This window comes from Delphinapterus leucas, chromosome 5, assembly GCF_059928025.1.
Source record: "Delphinapterus leucas isolate spDelLeu-1000000601 "Yukka" chromosome 5, BTC_Dleu_Yukka2, whole genome shotgun sequence".
Taxonomy (NCBI): Eukaryota; Metazoa; Chordata; class Mammalia; order Artiodactyla; family Monodontidae; genus Delphinapterus; species Delphinapterus leucas.
The window spans coordinates 134076468-134100581 of NC_143133.1; the positions used below are offsets into that span (position 1 = coordinate 134076468).

A 24114-nucleotide genomic window follows, 5' to 3' on the forward strand; every position below is an offset into this window, starting at 1 on the left:
TCTGCGCTATTTAAAAAAAAAAAAAAGGTTAAACTCCCAGCAAATGATTAATGAAAAGACCACCTGCGGCACAACAGAGTATTACTAAATGCTCATATTCCCCCAGTAAAACTAACTGAGGAACGGCTGCTCCAAAGACAGTTTAACAATCCAGATGTTCACTCCCATTAAGTTAGTTTAACGGAACAAATTAAACATTAAGAATTACAAGTTGTTCCTAAAAGCGAAGTAAACTAAGTTTAATATTTTTACAGGTGCAAAATGGAATGACTTGATAGTGCCCACAATATGCAGACAAAAAATTTACTGAAAGTAATTAGTCTTCTACACAATGTAAAACAGAGAAAAACGTTAACAGCCTGATAAACTTTCAAGTTCAAGGCTCACAGGAAGACAGCACCAATGCCTGCAAATATAAAATCTTACCTAGTTTTCACAAATACCCACAGGCTGTGATTCACCGGACAGGGTTTTGCAGGCTCCTTCTGAGGGAAGGCCATCCTGTCCTGCGTTCCTGTGACCGCATTTTCCCCATCCAAGTTGAGTCATGAGCACTTGCTGTGAGTGTGAGTTTCCACGAAAGGCAGTCGCTGAGCACGGAAGCCTCTTCCGTCAGTGGCCCTAAGCTTGCCCTTTGTATGGGCCTCCGCATTCCTGTGGTACGTCAGAACTGCCCAGTGGAATGCAACTCCTCAGTATTGGAATGTAAACTTTCTCATGTCAGGCTACATCCAGAGAGGGAATACACAGCAATCAAACCGTGACTACACTGGTAGGCAATCCTAATTTACAAAATGATTGAAAACGTGATTCTCCGAGATATCCATTTTTCATATCTTCATTTCTAGGAAATGATAAGCAGTTACTAAAACCTAAAAAATGTCTGGCCTGATGCTCCTAAACCAAAACCAATTCATTTATTTAGGACTTACAAAAAGTACTCACATGCCCCTGTCTTCAGATAGCAGAACAGCAATACACATTAAGAAAAAAAAAATCTAACAAGTAACTGCTGATGCAATCAATTCCATTCTCAAAAATCAGTGGACTCTACAGGAATACATTTAACAGAAGAAGACAGTGGCTTTAAAGACATCATAAAAATGCATTTAATCTTTTAAAAATATTTTGTCCTCACTCATTAGTTTAACAAGCAAAAAAAAAGTAACAGCTATTTAAAACAAAAACATACACACACCAAGTACACATAGAAGCTGTGTGTGTGAACAGGCTACTTCAGAACTATTTGGGAGAACTAAACAGACAGTTTCTTTCAAGGCTCATTTAGAAGTATTCTAACAGTCATCACCCTGCACAGATGAACAGAGATTGGCTCCTCTACACAGCGAATCTCCACATTTTAACCTTCGCTTATAAAAACAGAGCACAGGAAAAAAACATGACAAGCGAAGCCTCAGAGCTATGTTTTCCCCCCCTCTGTTCATTCCTCAGTAGCCTGTGATCTAAGTAACTACAGAAGTACTAGACATCTGATACTTATGCTGTTAACATTTCAATCCCTTAAAACAAATCTAACCTGCACTGGCTTCCATATCTTTGAAGCAGCGGCAACAGTGCTGCCTCGCTGTAGAGGAGTTGGGTGTCTGCAGCCTGGAGCCCGCCCCATGGCCCCTGTGTTTCCTCCGGCTGAGTCCACGCGGCTGCAGCCTGTGCTCGGAGCCCGCATTCCGCCTGATGGCCAATTTCCTGCTTCGGTGACCCACCCACCCTCCGGGCTGCAGTTCTGAGTTACGCGTGTCGTGCGGGCACTGTTTCCGCATACCAGCCTCATGACCTCAGCGGCAGCCTGACAGGCACTCTTTATCAATTTCCATTCATTACCCACTCTCCTAAGCCAAGGGCACGTAGGGAAATCTGCCATGTCTGCTCTCCTCTGAGCCTTCAAGGTCAAGCGCCTAGGTGGGCTCGGCAATGCAATTTTGTTATTAAAATTTACCCGAGCTCCACTGCACACACTGCTCTCCACCACCAAAGGGATGCTGAATTGTGCACCTGGCTGGAATGATTACCGTGGAAAAGACGAGCATAAATTTATATCAAATTTATATCAGGAGTTGAAAGAGGCCGCTTTTGCTCTTATTTTTCCCTTCTAGAGAAGAAAGGTGGCTCTACCTCAGCTGTACAGGGGTGAAGGGAGCAAAAGCGCTTTTTGTCTCCTGCCACAATCTAAGCAGCAAAGGCCAGGGGTGGGATGATGGCTACACTTCGGTGGTGTCTGTGTCCTCGTGACCAACTGCTGGCGAACAGCTCAGCTAAACTGGTGTGCTGCTATCAGTCGACTCAGTGGCACCAACAGGCCCCTCTGCTGATGACAGAGCTTTGTACACAGATGGCAGCCGATCAGTTTGCAGAAAAGTTATGGTCCATAACAGCTTTCCCACCAGCTTCTGGACACATGCCTTATCCAAAACGCCTTTGTTAAATCTTCCCCGTTTCATTGTGCAAAGCACACTGTGGATGAGCTGAAGAGGCGAGGAAGCTCAGCTCTGAGGTCTTATTTTAAAATAACCTGATTTTTGTACTTCCCTGGTGGCGCAGTGGTTAAGAATCCACCTGCCAGTGTAGGGGACACGGGTTCAAGCCCTGGTCCGGGAAGATCCCACATGCCGCGGAGCAACGAAGCCCGCGCGCCACAACTACTGAGCCTGTGCTCTAGAGCCCACAGGACACAACTACTGAGCCTGCATGCCACAACTACTGAGCCCGTGCTCCACAACAAGAGAAGCCACTGCAGTGAGAAGCCCATGCACCGCAATGAAGAGCAGCCCCCGCTCGCCGCAGCTAGAGAAAGCCCGTGCACAGCAACAAAGACCCAACGCAACCCAAAATAAAATAAACAAATTTATATAAAAAATAACACAAAAAAGAAAATAACTTGAGTTTTGTAAAATTCATTAGAGGTAAAATAAAAAATTACATGAAGAAAAAACTGAACAGACCTATGTAACTTGTTAGTGAGAAAAATGGTAGATGAATTCAAATGAATCGTTCAGATTCGTCCTAACCAGTAAAAACCTGAATTGATCTCAAGAATCAAACATTCAAATAATGGCAACAGAAACATCTGATATTCTTTAAAGGCTTATACGAATGGCACCCAAACCCAGCCACCAGCTTCCCCCAAATCTGGTATATGTCATAAAAGATGTTGAAATAGCACCCATGTCTTTATAAAATAGGACCTAAACAATAATTCAGGTCACTTGAATAATACTGCATTCACAAAATTCTTGGAAGTTAAAAGAACACATTTCCAAGAAAGGAAAAGCATAAATTCACACATATGTGTGATTTCTTACAAAGATATCAAGTAATAAAATGTCAATTTATTGAATTCAACTGCATGGAATGTGGACATTTTTCACAAACCATACTTATCTTGTTTCCCCTTGTTTTGTAAATAACCATTCCTTCTAATTCTACCAACAGTAACCCTGGCAATATTGTTTAACCTTTTTCAGATCTGTTCTTATAGACTGAGGTAGTTAAAAACCTAGTATGTATCATCAAAAAATATTCAGGAATATAGTTAATGAAGGCTGTGTATGACCTGTACACTAAAAACTACAAAAGGGGATGCAATCCTACAAAGGAAAATAATAGAAGATCTAAATAAATTATGAGCTATACCATGTTCATGGTTTGGAAGGCTCAATATTAAGGTAGTAAACCTTCCCAAACTGATCTACAGATTCAATACAATTCCAGTCAAACCCTAACACTGACAAGCAGATTTCAGAATTTATATGGAAAAGCAAAGACATAGAAGAGCTAAATAATTTTGATAAAGAACAAAAGTGAGGGATTTATACTACAAGATTTTTACTATAAAGCTACACAAATAAAGATAATGTGGTATTGGTATAAGAATTGACATGTATCAATAGATCAACAGAAGAAAAGAAAGAGTCCAGAAACAGACCTGAAACAAATTTGGTCTACTGATTTTTAATAAATGTGCCAAGGCAACTTAATGCATAAAAAATGTTCTTTTCAATAAATAGTTCTGGAACAGATGAATATCTGTATCAAGAAACATAAGCCAAACCTCAACCCTTACTTACACCATACACAAAAATTAAATCAAAATGGATCTCAGGCCTAAATGGAAGAGCTAAAATTATTAAATTTCTAGAAGAAAAACATGAGAAAACCTTTCTGACATCAAGTGAAGAAGAGATTTCTTAAACAGGATACCAAAAGTACAAACTATAAAAGAAAACACTGACATAAATGGACTTCATTAAGGTGGAAAGTTTTTGCTTTTAAAAGACACAGTTAAGAAAAAGGCAAGCCACAGACTGGAAGAAAATTTTTGCTAAATATATCTAAAAAAGGAATTGTACCCAGAATACATAAAGAACACACTCAAAAATAAGACAGTCAATTCAATATTTTTTTAATGGGCAAAATCCAATTTTTAAAAAAAACTGTTTGAAACGGGTAAACTAACGCTTCAAAGAAGATATGTGAATGGCCAATAAACACATTAAAAAATTCTCAACAACACTAGTCTTCAGAGAAACACATAATAAAACCACAGTGAGATGACCGTCACATATATGCTAGAGTGGCTACAATTAAAAAGACAGACAATACCAAGTGTTGGAGAGGACGTGGAGCAACCAGAACTCTCAAAAACTGCTAGTGGGAAGGGCAAAATGTTACAGCCACTATGGAACACAGTGTGACAGCTTCTTATAAAGTTAAACATCCATTTACCACATAACCCAGCAATTCCACTCCTAGGTATGTATTCAAGAAGTCATGAAAACATACGTCCACACAAACAGAAGCCAAAAACTGGAAGCAACCCAAACCATCAGTTTCAAACTATGTTTTGTAAAAATTAATACTACCTCACTTACAAAATTCAATAGGATTTATAATATCTGGCATCCCCTTTATATAAGAATTGGCAATATATTGCATGACTTGCTTCAAAATAGGACTGGAATGGGCAGTAAAGCAAAAGTTTAGTTGTCAAAGTCTGTCCCTATAGCCTTCTGACATGATACGCATCTCTTTTTTTGCCTCTGTATTCCCCCTATTTACCTGCCCCTCCACCCTCCCCTCCCTTGCCCCCCTCTTCCCCCAAAGCTTTTCAGGTGACTCAATGCCCAGATCATGTCTTCATATTCCCTGCAGCTCCCCTGTCTGTCAAAGCACGAACCATAACCTGCCCTAAAATCAAAAATACTCATTTCACCTCTAATATCCACCCACCTCAACCCTCTGGATTAGGCTGTAGCTGTCAAATGCATCACACTGCCAGACACGCAAGTTCAAAGCATCTTTTAGTCCATCCTCTCCCTTATCTATAATTTCAGTCACTAAATTCCATCATCAGTCCTCCTAAACTACTCTCACATCGAATTCTATTTCCATGAAAACACTGGTCAGGCCCTTGACCTTGGCTAACCAAGGCCACAGAGATGGGGTTCCTATCTCCAGTCCCAGCTTTATGGCATCTTCCAGGGTCCCCTCATTCACTCATCTTAAAACTCCAGTGCTTACACATTGGTTCCACGGTCATTAGCCCAGCTGCTCAGTTCAGATCTGACTGACCAAATGCTTGTAAGCTTTGAAAACAGGAGTATGAAGTCCAGCCCAGATTGTAGTGACTGAAAACCTCCAGAGCCTGGACCTCCGTGCTGTGCCCATTCTAAGCCAGGTGAATCCAGTAACAGGCCCAGTTCAGTCAAACCTTTCATGTTATCTCCTAACCATCTTTATTGCCAAATACAAGGACTCTAAACAAGGTTTTTTCTACGTTTTGTTCCACAAGCACATTCTTAGCAAAATTAAAACATACTTCTCAGGCTTGAGAGGTTATCAGGCAGCTCTTCTCCATTTATTCGAAGGACAATAATTACTCTGTACTCTGACATAAATAACCAAAAAAAAATCTCTGCTTTTAGCCACAATGATGCTTCCATACACAAAATTAACTATATATATATATAACTATATATAATATAAACTACATATAACTATATAAATTAACTATATACAAAATTAACATACAGAAGTTTACTTAATATATGTCAATATTACCTCAATTCTTTTTAAAGTTCACTTAAATAGGATAATGATTATAAAACCTTGAAGACCCTATGCATTCTCTGTTTCCAAAATTACATATTAGTTAAAATCCAAGATGAGGTGACAAAGTGGTAAATTGAAGTGGTCTCAAAATTCTGAATAAGAATTAATTATTATTATTATAGACTATAAAAACTACCATGGCAGCAGAAAACCTCTGATGTACATACATACATGCTTATATACATTCTGGATATGATTTAGACTGATGAAAGAAAATAGTTTTCCTATTTGTAAAACTGAATTAAGTATGAATACTAATGGTGGTTTTCTAACTGCACCCTAATGAACCAAAATATAATAATAAAAAAAAAATACAGGAAAGTGTTTGACAGATTTTGGCCATGGCCCTAATTTTAAAAATTATCTGAAAATGTTTAAGAAATAACAGTTATCTTAATGAAACCGACACACTAAGCAGTTTACAGCTATAAGATGCAGAGTGAGTCACCAGTAAAAGATAATGTAAAAATTATCCTTAAATGTCTGACTCAAAAAAAACCTTTGAAAAGCAAAACTAAAAAAATCCAGTTATTTGATCTTTATGTAGATCTATATAACACATGAACATTCAACACCAGAAATTATATTTAACAGCAAAAATATCCAACACCTATAAAGCCATAAATGTGTGGCAAAATATCTAAGGAAATAATTTTTTAATATTTTGAACTTACAGTTCAATATTCTAATCAGTAATAAATTACTAAGCTGGCAGCTTTTAAACCCACATTATATGTAATTAAATTCTAACATAAAAAAGGCAGTGATATACATGTCTAAGCTATTATTTCACTTTATTTAAACTATTCCTTAATTCTTGAAGTACTTAAAAAAATTTTTAGTACATCTGAAAAATAAAGTGGGGTTCATAGTACAGAATAAATTCATTTTCTTTAACATTCAAATATATGACTGGTGTTGTCTATTATATATAACATGTACCTATATATATTGTATATGTAATTTTATAGTCATAGTAATTTTATAGTCAATGTAAAATAAAATAGAAGGTCCCTGAACTACGGTTAACTGGAAATTTTATTTTAATAGACATTCCAGTTTTACCAAGTATAGTTTGCTTCTTCTATGAATCTCTCTCTTAGCGACAGCCTTACTCTCGTCATTTTCTGTCAGTGTCCCCAATACTGAAAGTATATTTCTTTAAAAACCCAATTTAGTTGCTATGTATTTTAAGACACTTTGAATTCATACAGGTGAAACAGTAATTCACACACCCCTCCAAACCAACCCTTCCCCAAAATAAGTGTGCACACACAAGGGTTGGGAGTTCCTTTACGCTTAGCAGCAGACAAATAATTCCAACATTTTACAGAGAAAAACAATACTGTATTTCATTGACGCATGCATGTCACACTTGAAAACCTTTATGAAATATAATATCTACTTTTGCAAGAGAAATCCAAACATCACTGCAAATACAGACTTCTAGGATGAAATCACACACTCAGTTATACGACTGAAGACTTCAAGCATCAGGTGACCTGTGATACCACATCATCTCTACACACAAACACATCAGAGATCTTCCTTTGAAGGCTACTTACTTTGTTAGGACACCACCAATGCCAGTAGTCCAAGGACCATGGAAGCCTGACTTACATGTACCGCTCACCTGCGAAGCTGTAGTTATAGCAACCAAATTCCCAACTGGACCCAGCCACCGAGCTCCCTCTCTAGAGAACAGTACTGCTCTGAGGATCGGGTATCACATCGGAGTACGGTCTAAATGATGCTAAAATCATGTTAGCTGTCCAAGATGAAGATGCTGTGTACTGGGGCAGAAAGTATAGCTGATACCCAAAGGGGGAATGTTTTGGTATATCCCACTGTATCTTTTAACGTATTTTACCCTATTCCTTTAACTTACACGTCTACCGTATTGCAAATTTAACACAGCACATATTTACATCAAGTGCAACTAAACTCTCCCTTCGACAGCATCAACTCTAGTCCAACCAAGCTCACATTTATTTCAAGATGTATTTGCCTTACTTGGAGCTCCTTCCCAGCGCTTCCTTAAAATCTTTAATATATATGTTTACCTTATGTGTGTGTGTGTGTGTGTGTGTCCTGGGAATACTTGGACTTGAGTCAACCTCAGGTAGGACGAGTGGAAGTTATAGATGATGTAACAGCTGAAGAATAAAGGTACAGGGCTGAGCAACAGACGCGGCTCGTAAAGAAGGGTAACTGACAAACTAAGAGAGCGTGAGGGAGACTAAAGAGGCTGCTGGCTGTCTGTTCCAATATCCATTCTCCTCTTTCTCCTTAGAAGGATATTTTTATGTCATTATTTTCAGGGGCATAATTCATCTCAGAATAAAAGACTACATGCCTCAGGCTCCTGGGCGGCCAGAAGCGGCCATATGACCACACCTGGACAATGTGATGTGAAGAGAAATGTTGTTTCAAAGATGGAAGTTAACATTTTTGCTCGTCTGCCTTTCCCCTGCTTCTAGCTCCCACTGCAGACGTGATGGCTGGAGCTTGGCAGCCAGCCTGTGCCCTGAGTGGAAGCTATTAGCCGAGAAGAAGGATGGGGACCTAGGGCTGTCCTGGCTGTGGACCTTCAGGGTTCTCTTACGGGAGAGAAAAAGTAGCTCCTGCTATGCTCGTACAACTGTTTCACGCAACCAGTATTAATAATTTCACTGTAATTAATACAGACGGCAAACGAACGATACCCAGTAAGATGCCATCTGCCCTTTCCCCTCTCCCACGCCCTGCACGGATGACGCGATGCCTCCACCCCAGGCTCCCTGGACCCGTCCTTCCGACACACTGCAGCCCCGTTCCCTCCCAACTCTTCTCCTCTATACTAACCTGACTTCCAATAAATCATAGCTTATTACAAGTGATTTCTAAAAGGCATTAATTAGCTTAGCATAGTATTGCTAAGCTCCTTTTTAAAGTGATTTTTTTAAAGGGCACGTTAAATATATAATCCTGAACCGGTACGATTCAACGAATATTTACTGAATGCCTGCTCTGTGCTAGGCACCGGGGACAAAGATGGACAATACAGCCCAGGCCTTTAAAGACTCTCACGGTTGAGAAAGCATGTGGTTTTCACAGGTGAGGAGGGGTGAAGTGGCCGTCCCAGCAGAGGGAGCGGCCCGGCACGGTGGGCCTGAAGACGTCCTGAGCTGCCCTACACACCTCGCTGCGGAGGCTGGGTTTTATCTATTTGGCGGCTGAATGTCACTTAAGCTCCTTAGGCAAGGGATCAACAAGCAAAGTCTGAGCTTTTAAACGATGATATGGCTTCATACGGAAGCAGTCTGAGGGCAGGTGGGGAGGTGCTCTGACAGAGCAGGTGACAACTTAACAAAGGCCCTGGCGGTGGTGACCGAGGCAGGTGACTTGACAGGTACGGTCATTCCTAACTCTGAAGGGTTACTTGCTAAAAGAAAACAAAAAGCAACTGTCAGGAGAGAAAAGAGAGGTCAGAACTGAGACTCAAAGAAATTTCTAGAGTAGGTGACAAGCTGTTTATGAAGCCATCAGAGACGGAATTCCAGACATGTATCCTCAGTCCCAGTGCCTGGGAGCACCCGTAAGCCCTGCTCCCCTGGCCCCGTTACCGCGTCCCTGGCAAAGCACAAAGCCAGCAGTGCCCACACCCACTTGCTCCACACCTGCCCCCAAACACCTGCCGGGCGGTGGGCGGAACATAAATGACCACATCTCAATGACCACTGGTATTAAGTGGGCACTCAACACTCCCTTTGTTTTACCACCTCCCTCTCTGTCAAAACCCCTCAGCGCCCACCAATGGGCTCCCACACCCACCCACGGATCTGTGGCTCTGATCGAGAGCACATGAAAGGGTGCAGCGCTCGCACTCTTTCCAGAGCCAACACCTGCCCCGTTGCAGGCTTCAGCCACTTCTGCAGCAAGCCCCCTCCTTCCTGTATGAAGCCCTCTCTGCTGGGTCACTCCCATCCACCCACAAACACGCTCTGGCTTCTTCTGAAGAGACAAGTCCCCATGGACCTCCAGCCACCACCCTGCTTCCCTGCTCCTCTTTACAGTGAAATTTCTGGAAATAATGCAACTTCTCTTTCTCCAGTGCTCATGTGCACAACGAGCTCTACCACTTGACTGAGACGGGCTCACTCAGGCCACCTGTGACCTACAGGTTGTTAAACCCAAAGTCACATCTCCAGTCTCACCCTACTGATGCTCCATGAAGCAGCAGACGAGCAGACCGCCCCCGCCTCTCTGCTCACAACACCATTAGCCCTCGGCTCTGGGGACCCACAGCAGCGTCTCCGTGTCAGCACCACGGTCCAGGCAGGCACGTGGAGGCTCGATTACAGTTTGTAGGGTGGTGAGTAACACAGAAGGAGACGCATATAAACACCAGCAGCGGAGCCACTCAGGACAGAGGGCAGGACAGAAAGGCTCACTCGTACTAACTAAGCATCAAGCTCCCTCAAAGAGACACAACTAGTAGCCGAGGGTGAGGTTTGATTCTGGAAATCAGTTCCAGTCATTTTGCTCTTCACTATTGATCACCCTTGTGGCAAACATTCTCCTAAGATATGAAGGTGTTAGGACACTATCCCTCCTAGGGATTTAAAAGAACAATACAGTCCCCATTTACTCTTGATAACTCTCTGTTTAACTTAATAATTACTTAACCTATGAAGTAGAATGCTTTGGTGATCTGATACAGGTATGTCAGCCTAACTGCTGCTGGGCTGGATGTGGAGGAAATAACTGTAGAAGCTTGAGGGAAAACAGTCAAGTCCCAGAGGACCAGCTCTCACATTCTCTCTCTCTCTCTCTCTCTCTCTTTCACACACACACACACACACACACACACACACACACACACAACCCTTTATGCATGCAGGTGTATATTTTAATCCAATTATACATTCAGCTATACATATGTTTCCATGTGCAGATCAAACTGAACATTTTTAAGTTAGAAGTTAAAATAGAAGTACATTTCTAGGACTCCATGCCTAACCAACTATTTCATTAACTGGTCAATGACAGGTCCAGTCACCTGCTTCTACAAAACAATGTGATAACGGACTATACAAAATAATGGCCGAGATAAGTAGCTCCTATTAGCCCTTACTCTGCTGTTAATCCACTCACTTTAGGTCACTCCAAATAACCATTAAACAGAGTCTTATGGTTTCTCTTGGAAGTAAGGGAGGGAAGGAGGGAGGGAGGATGTTTTCAAGAAATACGAGAAACTTCTAACAGCAAAGAAATATAAAGAAAACTAGAAAAGCTTATTATCACCTCATTAAATCCTGTTGTAAGTTACTGATGTCTCCCCATGTGAGAAGGTATCTTTTATCTTTTTTATCTCCTCATTAAAACTCAATGAGGCAGTTTTCAGATGATTCAGTTTTCCTTTGTCTTTCTGTTTTCCCATCCCGTCTTCCATAACCACGCTTTCCCTCTGAGCTGAATCTGTGCCGTCACTGTTGGGATTTTGCCAACACCTGGAGGTAAACCTCACCTGTAATGGACAACTTCCAGAACTGATCCCCGCTTCTCTTCACACCTTTCGGACACATGCCCAATGAGGGCGCCCTTCCATGACACGCGAATTGTTTTTAAGATGCCATCGTCCATCTCCCATAGGGTATCACACGACGAAACGAATTTGTGCCCCTTCCAAGAATACGATATTCTAATCCTATACAGCCCTTTACGTGGAATAAGGAATATTTAATTGTGCCTTCAGTCCCTACCACAGAGACACAGAATCATTCTCCCACGGTTTCACCTTCTTTCACTACTGCAAACAACTAGCAAGTTCTCTGAGCAATCAATTAACCTACCATGTAGCACGGGCAAGCAGAAAGGAGGCCTGCGATTTTTCATCTCGAGTAGCTCATTGTTTGTCATGTGAGTCAAAATGAGGATAGCATTTCAGCCTCTCAGCACTGATTAGTTAAATGTCTTGTCTCCCCACTTATCCTCATCATAGCTGCCAGCTCTAATTTAAAATGTGATTATCGAGAGTACCGTGACAAAATTTTAATTTTTAAATTGTGGGTGTATTTGGTATCGGTGGCAGAGAAACACTAACCGTAGGGGGAGACACAGCTACTGCGGTGCAAACCAATGCTGCACGCCCTTCTCCGACGTGTGCCAGTGTTATCGGAGACCTAAGGGACCAGCAGCCCTGGGCTTTTCAGCTACGCGATGCAGCTTTGCAAACTGGGCTCTTGTGAACGGCACCATCGCTGATGCTTGGCAGCTACTCCACGCCTGGAGTGCACGTCTATTCCAGGCAAATAGTCCTCCTCTCGTGGCCCTACTTGAGCTCCTACACATCTTTGCACTGGCGTCCTTGACTCCTATTTCCGTGCCGTCACTCATGCTCTTTACTATGTTCAGGTTTCCTTTCCGACCACTGCCCCACAGTCTAAACCATCAACGCAACCCAAAATTCACTTCCTCAACAGCCACCCTCGACTACCATCCACATGCATTAAAATGCCCCTGTCTTTGAGGGGATTTTGCCTTCGCTGTGGCCTTTGCTACACCGATTCACACTGTACCGTTTAATGGCCCCTGGGCAATTTTTTCATGTTGCACATACGACAGCCTCGTCTCCCCAGCCAGGTAGGTACTAAATTACCTGCCCGCAGGGAGGAGACCGCCTTGCTTCCATGCAGACACCAGAACTCAGAGACCAAAGAGCAGGGCTTCCTGCAAGTTTCAACCAAAGTTGGAAATAACATGGAAATATGCCTCAAAATTGGAACTCTACCGAACCTACTTCAGAATGAGATAGAATAACCCATAACCATGAAAAGGGCCGTGAAACGACCCTAAATTTTGATGGCATTTCAATGTTCAGCCATTCCCACGGACAGCACTTTTCCAGTTACAGAACTGATCTCTCACGCCACGTGTAGTGTACAGACTGCTTTGCCTACTAGGTCTGCCGCCTGACAAAACCTGGTACCTAGACCCTAAGGCCCATGCATTGGAAGCTTCGCCCTCTGTACAGGCCTTTGTCCCCATTCCCTCTGGCTCCTGGCTTTAATTATGAACCTTCTCTCGGCATCTTCCAAGTTCCGAGGCTTACGGCTAGTCTGGGCTTATCTATCCCTTCAGCCTCACAGGCCCTACCCTGGTACTGCATTGATATGAAGGGGAAGAGACTGCGTACTGATTGCTCTGAATGTGAAAAACAGAGGCAGTTTTTGACTGTCAGAGCAATAAAAATATTATGTATTTATGATTAAATATGGTGTGCACGATCATTTCTATTAAAAGGCCTTCCTTGGAGGCCTCTATGATAAAATTGATTCCACTGAGAAAATCAGATTCAATGTTTTAGTAGGAGTGTTTTGTTTTTTTTTCAGGATTGTGACTAACATAAATTCAAGAAGAGTCCAACAATAATGCTTCACATCTAAAACATCTAGTGTACCTGTTTTTTTTTTTGCAAATAAGTATAAAAATGATTGCTATATTGGTAGAAAAAGATTCCAATTCTATGAGTTAATATGCAACCTAGGGAAGGGAATTCCCTGGCCGTCCAGTGGTTAAGACCCTGCGCTTTCACTGCCGAGGGCCTGGGTTCAATCCCTGGTCAGGGAGCTAAGAGCCCGCGAGCTGTGTGGTACAGCCAAAAAAAAAAAACCACACAAAAAAAAACACACTTAGGGAAGCTATTTCCTTCTCTAATAAACAACCCAAACAGCAAGTTGAAAGTTTAGAAACACAGTCTGGGCCTATCTTTACTACCTAAATTACTGCACAGAATTATCAGCCTTTCAAAGAAGTCAGCAGTCAAAAAATAACATTAATCCAAGTTACTATTCTGTGACTTTGCTATAAATAGGCTTCAGCACTGTAGAGTGGGGCACTTTTGAAAGTGAGAAGATTTAAGAATATAATAATGTCTATTACAGTTCCTTAAATACACTGATTTAGAGCACATTAGGGCAATAAACACTATTAATATTTTCCTGCCCATTGTGTACAGAAAACCAAATGTTCTTTTAAAAACGATTTCTAAACCTGCACCTTCAGCTAAGATAATTTTCCTCTCTCAGTTCCCAGCCCCAAGGCTGCTGCAAATGATGGCTCTGAAAAACTTTGGGGGGAAAACACCTTCTTCAAGACACTTCGCTACCCTCTGCCCGTCACTGTCTTAAGACACCAATCTACATACCACGACTGTGGACATGAACAGCGGGGCACAGCCTGGACCACAACTGCTAACTGCTCTGCTTACAGGCTTGGAAAGACACATGCCGTTTCTACCATTTCTATGTTCATCTATGGCAAGTGTCCACTCCGGCCTTTTCCTCAATGAGAATGAGGATAGCCTCTGCCGCACTGCTGCCTCGCCTTTGCTCACCCGCCTTCTGCTCATGCAAAGACACTGAATTGTAACAACGGCATTACACGCAACGCTGTAAGTGACAGGACAGCCACCTGTGCAAGTATCCATGTTTCACAACTCGGTACATTTCTAATAGGTTTACAGTAAAACCCATAAAACATCATCTTCTCACTGACATGGCGTGGACTGAGGCAGAGTGAGTAGGTTGTCACTGACAGTCACAAAGGGATTCATAAGCTCCACAAATGTTAAAAATCTCATCAAGGAATAATATTCATGCTTGAATAACCAAAACACAGAACAACTTTTACCTGTCTAAAAATAAAAACAAGACCATAAAATGCTGGCCTAAATGTCAACTGAGGAATTCAATAAAGCTCATGAAATCTGGAAGCCAACCTGCAGCGTACCCCACCCTTCCTACCGGATGATATCACATGTCAAGGCAATTTCATGAGAATTAGTCAAAAATGTGAAAATGTTGTCCAAGGTGCTTTGATCCAAAACTAACTGTTCGGGGTGAATTGCCCGTCAAAATGAGTTGAAACTTTCAAGAGAATGGTCAGGTTACTTATTATACATAAGGATAACCAATTTCCAGGCTAACATGGTAAATGGAGAGAGTCATCTGTGAACTAGTTGTTTTATAAAACCAGACTGCTACTAACACCTCGTCCACACGACGCTTTAATCAAATCTCAGTGTTTCCTGGAGGAAAATACTGATGTTAGGTCACTGATGTTAACCTTTAAGGTAGGACCAGCAGAGGGCCCTTCTTACGAAAACAATCTCAGGACCGTCCCTAAGGCAACATCTCCAAAGGAAACAAATAACTCGGACGCAGCAAAGGTCACCAGGCGCAACGTGAAGAAATAACCTATAAATAGCGCTGGCTTGTCATTCAGTCAGAAACACCATCCCTTCTTCACCCCATTACAGCCCTGACCCGCCGGCATTTGACAGACAGCCAGAGAAAGAGTAACGCATGTCACCTTTGAAAACAATTAGACGTGGACAGCCAACGTATTCATCAAACAGGCCTGAACTGCAAATCCTCTTTCTTGTAGAACAGCAGTTTTCTGAACACGGGGTTCCCGTTCCACGAGTTAGGACAAGCTGTCACTTGAAGCTGACGACGGCTGGTAGTCAGGAAAGATGGCCACAGGCTCCTGTACCGTTCTGGGGACCTGGTCTATAGATTTCATTCGTACAACAGACCTCGTATCACGACGTCGCTAACCTCGTTCTCTCTAAGATGCATAAACTTCAAATCACATTCCTTATACCATTATTTATAATAAAAAGTATCAAAAACTTACTCTTTACAATGATTAACCAAACTGTGGAACGTTCAAATAACTGAACATTAAACAGACATCCTAATGCATAACGAGTAAGCCTTTACAAAGAGTTTTTGACATTAATGAGTCAAGCGAATACATACTCTTTAACTGAAATTAGCAAGACATTCAATTGTTTATAAAGTATGCTCTTAAGTATGTAGAACCCATACATGTAAGGCTAGATAAGAAAAGACTAGACTATTAAAGGATGACTACCTTGGATGACGGACTTCAGAGGGTATTGTTCCTTGCCTTTCCCTTTGAGCATTTATATAGCAATTTTCATTACTTTTTACATTAAAATTATATGTAACTTTAAAAGCATGCCTATGCTTACATATCAGCTGCCTGTACCCACCTCCAAGTTTGGAAATAGAGTCAGAGCCCCCAGAAAGAGAGCAAATAGTAGGTCCTGTGTTTGAAGGAAGAGTGTTCTATTCAACTCCTCTGGGAAACAGAATCCCTGAATGATCGGACTCATTCACAGGGTCACACCAAGCCTCCCGGGCAGAGTTCGAGGATGGAAAACCACCCACCAGCCTACACTGCCAGAGTTTCCTCTGTTACAAAACGCAGGTAACATCTTGCCAAAAATGCAAAACCTCATTCTAATCATGTGAGTACGTCACACAAAACCAAACTGAGGAACATCATAAAAAACACCCGGCTCTTCGAAAATACCAAAGTCCTGAAAGATAAGGAAAAACTGAAGAACTGCCAGAGACTGGAGGGGACTACGGAGCAATAAAAAATAAATGCAAGGCGGGATCCTACAGAGGAGCTTGGAACAAAGTCGGTGAAGTTCAGAGATCTGTAGATTAGTTCACAGTACTGCACCAAAGTGAATTATCCTGGTCTTATTCATTGTATTATGGTCACACAAGACGTTATAATTTTAGGAGAAGCTGGATGAGGGGGTATATGGGAACTCTACTATTTTTTTTGCAATTTTTCTGTAGGTCTAAAATTAGTTCAAAATTAAAAGTTTAAAAAAGAAATGCAGGTTAACGACCATACCTACCTCAAATGACAGTCATGAGATTAAATGATTTATATATAAATAAAGCTTTTCAAATGATGCCTGGCAGACAGAAAGCACTGCCTACCAAAGCCTTAGCTACTGTTCTCTCATCATTTTAGTACCAGTACAACTACACTTCTGTTTACGACTATGACCGGGGCTACTACCATCCTGTAAGTAGTGCTACTGCGAGAGCAACAGACAGGCAATGGCTCCTCCCTCCCTCAGGGGGCCATTCTCCAAGCAGGATAGCGCCTGCCGAGCTGATCTGGGAGGAGCTCGAGAGTGGGGAGGCCTGGGAACCACGCCGGAGGCTTCTCCCATCGGAGACGCCACCTCGGGCCTCCTTCCTGCCACCCGGGCCCCTCCCAGCACCTCCTGCACCTCGGCAGACCGATACAAATGACCTCTCCCCGTCTCGCTTACTCTTTTTACAAAAATTTCTAAAACACATTCTTCACATGCCCCTGACCCATTCTGAATGATTTATCAAGAATGTATCTTAATATTTTTATGAGTTAGGTTATAGAAGGTGGGGAGTGGAGGGGCGTAGATTGCTATGCTGGGATAAATTTAGTCAATTTACTTACTCAGTAATTTTAAGTAAAGATACTTAATCAGTTAAAATCTTTAGTCAAAATAAACATACTTAATTGTGAAACACACACAACGAGGGGGAAAAAAATCACTCCCGAAACTCAGTGGTTCCAGGGACCCTCAGGAACCCGCACAGGGGCAGCACGTTGGTGGCAGGGGAGCCCTGACCCTCTCTGGCCACAGCTGCTTGGAACTAGGTAACCGCGCTGCCCCGGCCCCACCAGACTGTGGCCTGAAGATGCGAAGAAAAGACATGGGCACAGCCGTCAAATGGTGCAAGCTTTAGGGACACAGGCCATAAACCAACAGTCAGCACCCAGGAGCCAAAGTCCCAGGGAGAACGTCCCCAGGGCTGACCTAGTCCCTGGTTTCTGTTTCTAGTCCCACGTGAGCCCAGGGAACCCTCTCGGCCTCTCTTTAGACGTGTATGAGAGGCAGTTTTCATTCCCTCTGAACACACGAGTCCTCAACTAGCCGGATACGTCCACGTTAACACGTCACCAGCACGTCCTTTGTCCTTGCCCTTTGTTAAAGAGGTTGAATCAGTATTTACAACATAGAAGAGTCCTTTCTTAAGATTTATATACCAACAACCCAAGGTGCTGCCTTGCTTTGTGTCAGCAGAACAGGAAATCCGACGAGAGAGGAATTTGGGAAAAGAACTCATTCTGCAAAAGGGTTTCAAGCTCCATGGAAACTCTACTCCAGAATGTCTATGCAATACCTGCTTCGTGGCAGAAACATGGATTCCTTGATGAACACGGAACCAGAGAGGAGGATGTACCAGCAGGTCCCAATATCATCAGGACTGAAAAGAAAAGATAATAAAATCAGATAATTATCTCCAACAAAAAAAATAAAAATAATAACATACAAAGCACACAGTATCCATGTTACTCGTACAATCCTGAAGAACAATGACATGTCACAAAACACACATCTAAAATACCATTCTTCAACTACTGGAATTAAAAATTATTTTTCACACCTAAATAAGCTAAAGATATTTATCAGCAAACTTAAATGTTTTAAACGTTCATTAGACCTATAGCACCTACCATTCCAAGTTTTGGGTTTTAGTTTCATTTTTTTGAGCTGAAAATACTTTCCCTTGCTTCACAAAACAAAAATACAAAGAGGTAAACAGCGGACCTGAGCTTTCCCACCCTTTCCCCCGTCTCCCAAGCCCCTACATTTCTCCACCACACTCGCTGGCATCTTTCAGAACTTCCTCATCCACACACAGGGATGGACATACATTCTTACCCCTCCACCCTCTCCTTTTTACGGAGAAGATGGCACACACTACAGAGCTCTTTCCTCTGTGCTAACGCAGAGATCTTTCCAACAGGAGACAGCTGTCTTGTTAGATGTGCCTTATTTGACTTAAGCAAGCCCCTACTGCTGGTCATTTCAGTGGTTTCTCGTGTATGCAGTTATTTCACAAGAACATGAAAACTGCGATGAGTAATCTTGTATCTACAGGAGTAACCTTGACTAGAAAACTAGACCTGCAGCTGAGTCAAAGGGCACAGACACTGGGACTCTGATGAATACCGTCGTGGTGGTTAGTTAGTAACTTATGTGCCTACCACCTTCCCACGCCTTGCAAGTAGAGTCTGTCTATTTATTTAACAAATGTTTAACAATTTCAGGACGAAGTCTGTTCTAGGTGCTTAGGATACTTCAGGAAACAGCAACTAAGATCCCCACCCTCACGGAACTTGTATTCTGGTGGGACAGTACCCATAATAATAAATATAACAGATTAGTAAATTATAAATCCACACTCTGGGAATAAGTTACCGTAGGGTAAGGAAAATAGGGGTGGGGTGTTATAATTTTAAACATATGGTGGACAAGTCTCGTTGAGAAGAGCAGATCTGAACAAAGGAAGTGAGTAGACAATGGCTCCGGAGGGACGAGGATTCTCGGCCAAGGGAAGGGGGATGCGTGCAGAGGCCACAGGCCAGGCAGCTGGGCAGGGTGGCCAGGGGTGCAGCTGAAGCGAGGGCTGAGGGGTGTTCCTTCCCTGAACCTGTCTATCACACTTTGGGGTTTTTGCCAATCTGCTCGATGAAAACTGTACTTTAGTGTACTTCTTTTTGGCTGCGTTGGGTCTTCTTTGCTGCGCCTGGGCTTTCACTAGTTGTGGTGCGCAGGCTTCTCATCGCGGTAGCTCCTCTTGTCACGGAGGACGGGGTCTAGGAGTGCGGGCTTCAGTAGTTGTGGCACATGGGCTTCAGTAGTTGTGGCTCACGGGCCTAGTTGCTCCACGGCATGTGGGATCTCCCCGGACCAGGGCTTGAACCCGTGGTCCCCTGCAGTGGCAGGTGGATTCTTAACCACTGTGCCACCAGGGAAGCCCTCTTAGTGTACTTTTATTTTTCTTCTTTATTGTAAAAGCATCTTTTTTCTTATGCTCATGAGGCCTACCTATTTCTTTTTCTGTGAAATCAGTTCATAACTTTTAACCAATTTTCTATAAATCATGAGATTTTTTCTTATCTAGAAGCACTTTATACAAATTAGCATTCTGAAGCCATGAGCTGTGACAACCTTTTCCCCAGTTCGCTGCTTCTGTTTGAACTTTATCCTGATTTTGCCATGTCTTAAGTTGTTTTATTTTATAAAGGCAAGTTTATCAAATTTATTAGTCAGGATACAGGCTCAGCTACTATGAAAACAAAGCAGAAAGCCCGATACAGCAGTGGCCGAACAATGGAGGAGCCCATTTCTCTCACACATGTAGTGACAGCCTGGTGTCGGGAACCCAGGCTCTCTCCCTGTGTGGCTCGCTCACCCCGGCCCGTGGCCTCCATCTCAGACTCTAAGGGGCAGCTCCTAACCCACACCTGTCCGCATTCTGACCACTAGCAGGAGGCACACAGCCTACCCCATCTCTTCTACGAGGACAGCCTGGAAGCTGCAGCCCAGCAAACCACATGTGCGTTGCAAGGCAGTCTTCCGCAACCTCTGCCAAACCTTTTTACTCTCTTTTTTCCTTTTGGCACATGGATTCCAGAAGTTGCCAAAGACCACCAAGTTGTATTTAAAATTCTGAATAATTAAGTTATTTAACACACTAATCAATCTCACCTAATCACTTTCATTGCTACCTGCTTCCAGAGCAAATCAGCAGCAAGTCGCTGCTTCCTCCCAAGCCCGTTCTTTACCAATTTCACAACTGCTTAGTCCTCGACAGCAAAGCCTCAAGAAAACATGAAGGAAAATGTTGTCAAATAGACTTTCGTTCCAATGAAACCATCAAAGTAAAATGATTTCCCAAATGAAAATGCAAAGTACTTCAAAAAATAATTTATACCCCTTTCTCTCCAGTGTTTAGTCATGAGCTTTTGCAATCAACAATCATTCACCTAGGACTTCCCTGGTGGTACAGTGGTTAAGAATCCACCTGCCAATGCAGGGGACACGGGTTCGAGCCCTGATCCGGGAAGATCCCACATGCCGCGGAGCAACGAAGCCCGTGCGCCACAACTACTGAGCCCGCGTGCCACAACTACTGAAGCCCGCGTGCCTAGAGCCTGTGCTCCGCAACAAGAGAAGCCACAGCAATGAGAAGCCCGCGCACCGCAACAAAGAGGAGCCCCTGCTCACCGCAACTAGAGGAAGCCCGTGCGCAGAAACAAAGACCCAACGTAGCCAAAAATAAATAAATAAATTAAAAACAATCATTCACCTAGCTTAGGGGAAAAAATGTACTTGTCTTCCTTAACATAAGGTGACAGCATTATTATTCATTCTGATTTCTGTCAGGTAAAAATGTGTTGTCAGATGCAAAAATAGTTAAAAATTTTTAACAAGTAATAAAACACTGAAATAAAAAGAAGAAAAAAGGAATTATCTTGTAAACTTTTAATCTGCTCCTGCACTTACCATGTTCCCTTTATCACCAAAAGATTGGTCAAGAGAAATGAGATCTAGTAGGAAGTCAAGGTTGATCACCACTAACTAGGCATGTGAGCAGAGCTGTACAGAGGCTCAGTAAACACAAATAATGACCATCCCGCAGTTTTTATCACGGTAAGAAGCACAATAAATGTCACCATGGTCCAGATGAACTGCGACGCAGAGAACATAACAAACATTCCCTGGCTTTTTAGTTATTCCACATCTGTCCTTTTTGAAAGTAAAATTACTGTGGACAAAATTAACACAATGTTTGTAAACTCAGCTTTCCTGGAGCTGATCAGAAAACACGCGTCAAGTCAAAGGCAACCCATGTCCAAAATGGATAAAACACTTGTGACAGCAAACAGTCTGGCCCCCTGAATACCCACCGATTACCCTACAATTAGGGCTGACTCTTCGTATCAGGAGAGCCTTGGAAAAGATTTAAGGAAGTGAAGAGAAGAAACTGGTCCCCAATCTGTCACTTACTATAATTTCATTTGCCTGTTTCTCTCCCTTTCCCAAAAAATTCAAATCTTAACTCCCAAGAGCTGTGCCTGCTGGTGGAGGCATCTGCAGAGAATGACCATTCGAATGCTGACTGGATCTGGTGAGCGTTTACTACCTGCCATGCCAAATAAGACAGTCACGATGTCTTTATTAGTGAGTTGTCTCTTTTAAAGATTCATGTCTTACAAAAGCAAACTAATCAGAACTAAGAATACAAAAACAATGAGTCTCATTTTAAAGATGCTCTGGAAACAGCTGTAAGCTAGAGAAACACACCCCCTCACCTTTCACACCCACACCCCACAGGACTCAGGTTTGGTTTCTGTTCTGAAAATTCCTCGTTGTGAGATGCCACCATAAAATCTGTTTTACTCAGTCTTAATCGGCCAGAAAAGTCTCCTGACCTCATCTGAAATCACTGTGCTATCTCATTTAGCCTGTTCTGTGCTTTCCCCTCTCATGTCGTCAGGCAGGCAAGTGTTTCAGCATGGGGCACGACCCTTCCCTTCAAGGTCTGCAAATACGTCCCTTCTCACAGGGCACCTGTCACCTGCGGGGCTCTATAGGTGCCAAGCGACGACCGTTTGTTTTTTAAAAGAAAAGATGAAAATGAAATTACCTAGCAGTAACAGCATCAAACTTGTCTACACTTAGAGGGGACGCAAAATGAATCCGAGATCTTGCCTGCAGACACACTGGCGCTGAAGCTGGCTAACAGAAGACTGATTAGCATAATAATTATTATTATTCATATTATCTAGGACTAATACTGAGACTCGATTCTGTCTAGTTCTAGTGGTCCTCGAGCTTTAACGTACACGAGTCCCCTGGAATGCGAAGTAAAAATGCATGTTCCCAGGCTCTACCCATTCCCGCCAACACCCCAGTACCTGATAAAGGGTGGGAGACCCACCCTGAAGGGGTCAGCCTACACCTTTACTCTCTGCTCCGAACCCCAGCAGATCCTGGGCTTCAGACTGCGCCCTGCTCAGCCGTCCTCCACCTTTTCCTCCACCTAGGCCTCAAGGCCTTTGAACAAACCTGATGTTCCCACTCCTAAAGGGCACCTTCTGCCTAGGAAACTCATCGCTCGCCCTTTGAATTCCAGGTTAACGACCACTTCCTCTGAGCAACGTTTCAGTATCTTCCAAATAAAGCGAGTCCCTCTGTCCTGGATTCCCAGACACTCTGGATTTGCTCACACGAAGCAGAGTGACATCATCGTTTACCTCGGAAGCCTTCTCCCATTAGCTCTTAAACTCCTCTAGCGCCCCAGTACCCCCAGCAGACACACTAGATATGGCTCGACTGGCACTCAGACATTTTATTGACCAATGCATTAACAGCTGAATAGACACCAACTCAGATATGGTGTTAAAACGACTGAAAGTCAAAGACGTGAGTTGCAATTTACCAGGGACTGGAGAAATGAAGCGAGGCTTAAAGAACGTCCTCAGCAATACCCTAGAGGTGCACAGGGTGGCAGTGTCTCCCCACGAAAGGGCTGCGCGTGCAGCTGCGCGGTCCCCGTTAACGAAGCCGGGGGAGAATGAATACGAGGGACGAAGTCCAAGTTGACAAGGGGGCTGAAAGGATAATAAGCTAATACATCACAAGAAAACAAATTAAGTCAGCAAAGGCGATTATGCGAGGGCAAAAAAGCAACTTGGGAAAAAGCCACTTTATTCAGTTGTTAATACGAGAAAACTTAAGGGGAGCCCAGTTGGCCAAAAGGCTGCGGGGCGGGGGGGGGGGGGGAGAGGCGAGGGAGGGGCTCTGGGCAAGGGCACACGTGTCCTAGTGGACGCGGAGCTGACACCCACCTCCTGCCGGCCACAAACCGACACCTAACCCACGTCTCTGCGTGTGTGTTTGCAGGGGGGCGGGTGAGTCAGCCAACAGAAACTGAAGGAATGGTCCCCATGCAAAAAACCCCAAACAGTCTGGGACCAGAAATCAGTGCCCAAGGAGGGCGTCGCGGGTACGGGAAGGGGTTCCTCCCGGTGAGCAGATGAGGGGCAGCAAGGCACTGGCACGGCACAAGGGCCTGGGGTAGAGGGCACCCTGCGGCGCTGCATGCGGGCGACAGCTACGGCGGCAGCAGGGCCCGGAGACGCACGAGGCGGCAACCGTGCGGGAACAAGGGCGGGCAATACGGGCGGAAACGTATTGGTGGAGAAACGGTGGAGAGGACGCCCACTCAGGGAGAGGTGGGAGCACGCAGCCGCGTGGGCCAACAC

At 43.3% G+C, this 24114-nt stretch overlaps 1 protein-coding gene across 4 annotated transcripts in view; it reads right to left on the reverse strand.

Moving 5' to 3' along the window:
* The window catches only part of RAPGEF2 (Rap guanine nucleotide exchange factor 2), a 245946-nt gene that overhangs the window by 126797 nt on the left and 95035 nt on the right, over positions 1 to 24114 (reverse strand). For all 4 annotated transcript variants that reach the window (XM_022582247.3, XM_089911326.1, XM_022582249.3 and 1 more), the window contains exon 4: positions 18177 to 18260. In XM_022582247.3, coding sequence (XP_022437955.2) covers positions 18177 to 18260 — 84 coding nt within the window. The remainder of the gene's footprint in view (positions 1 to 18176; positions 18261 to 24114) is intronic.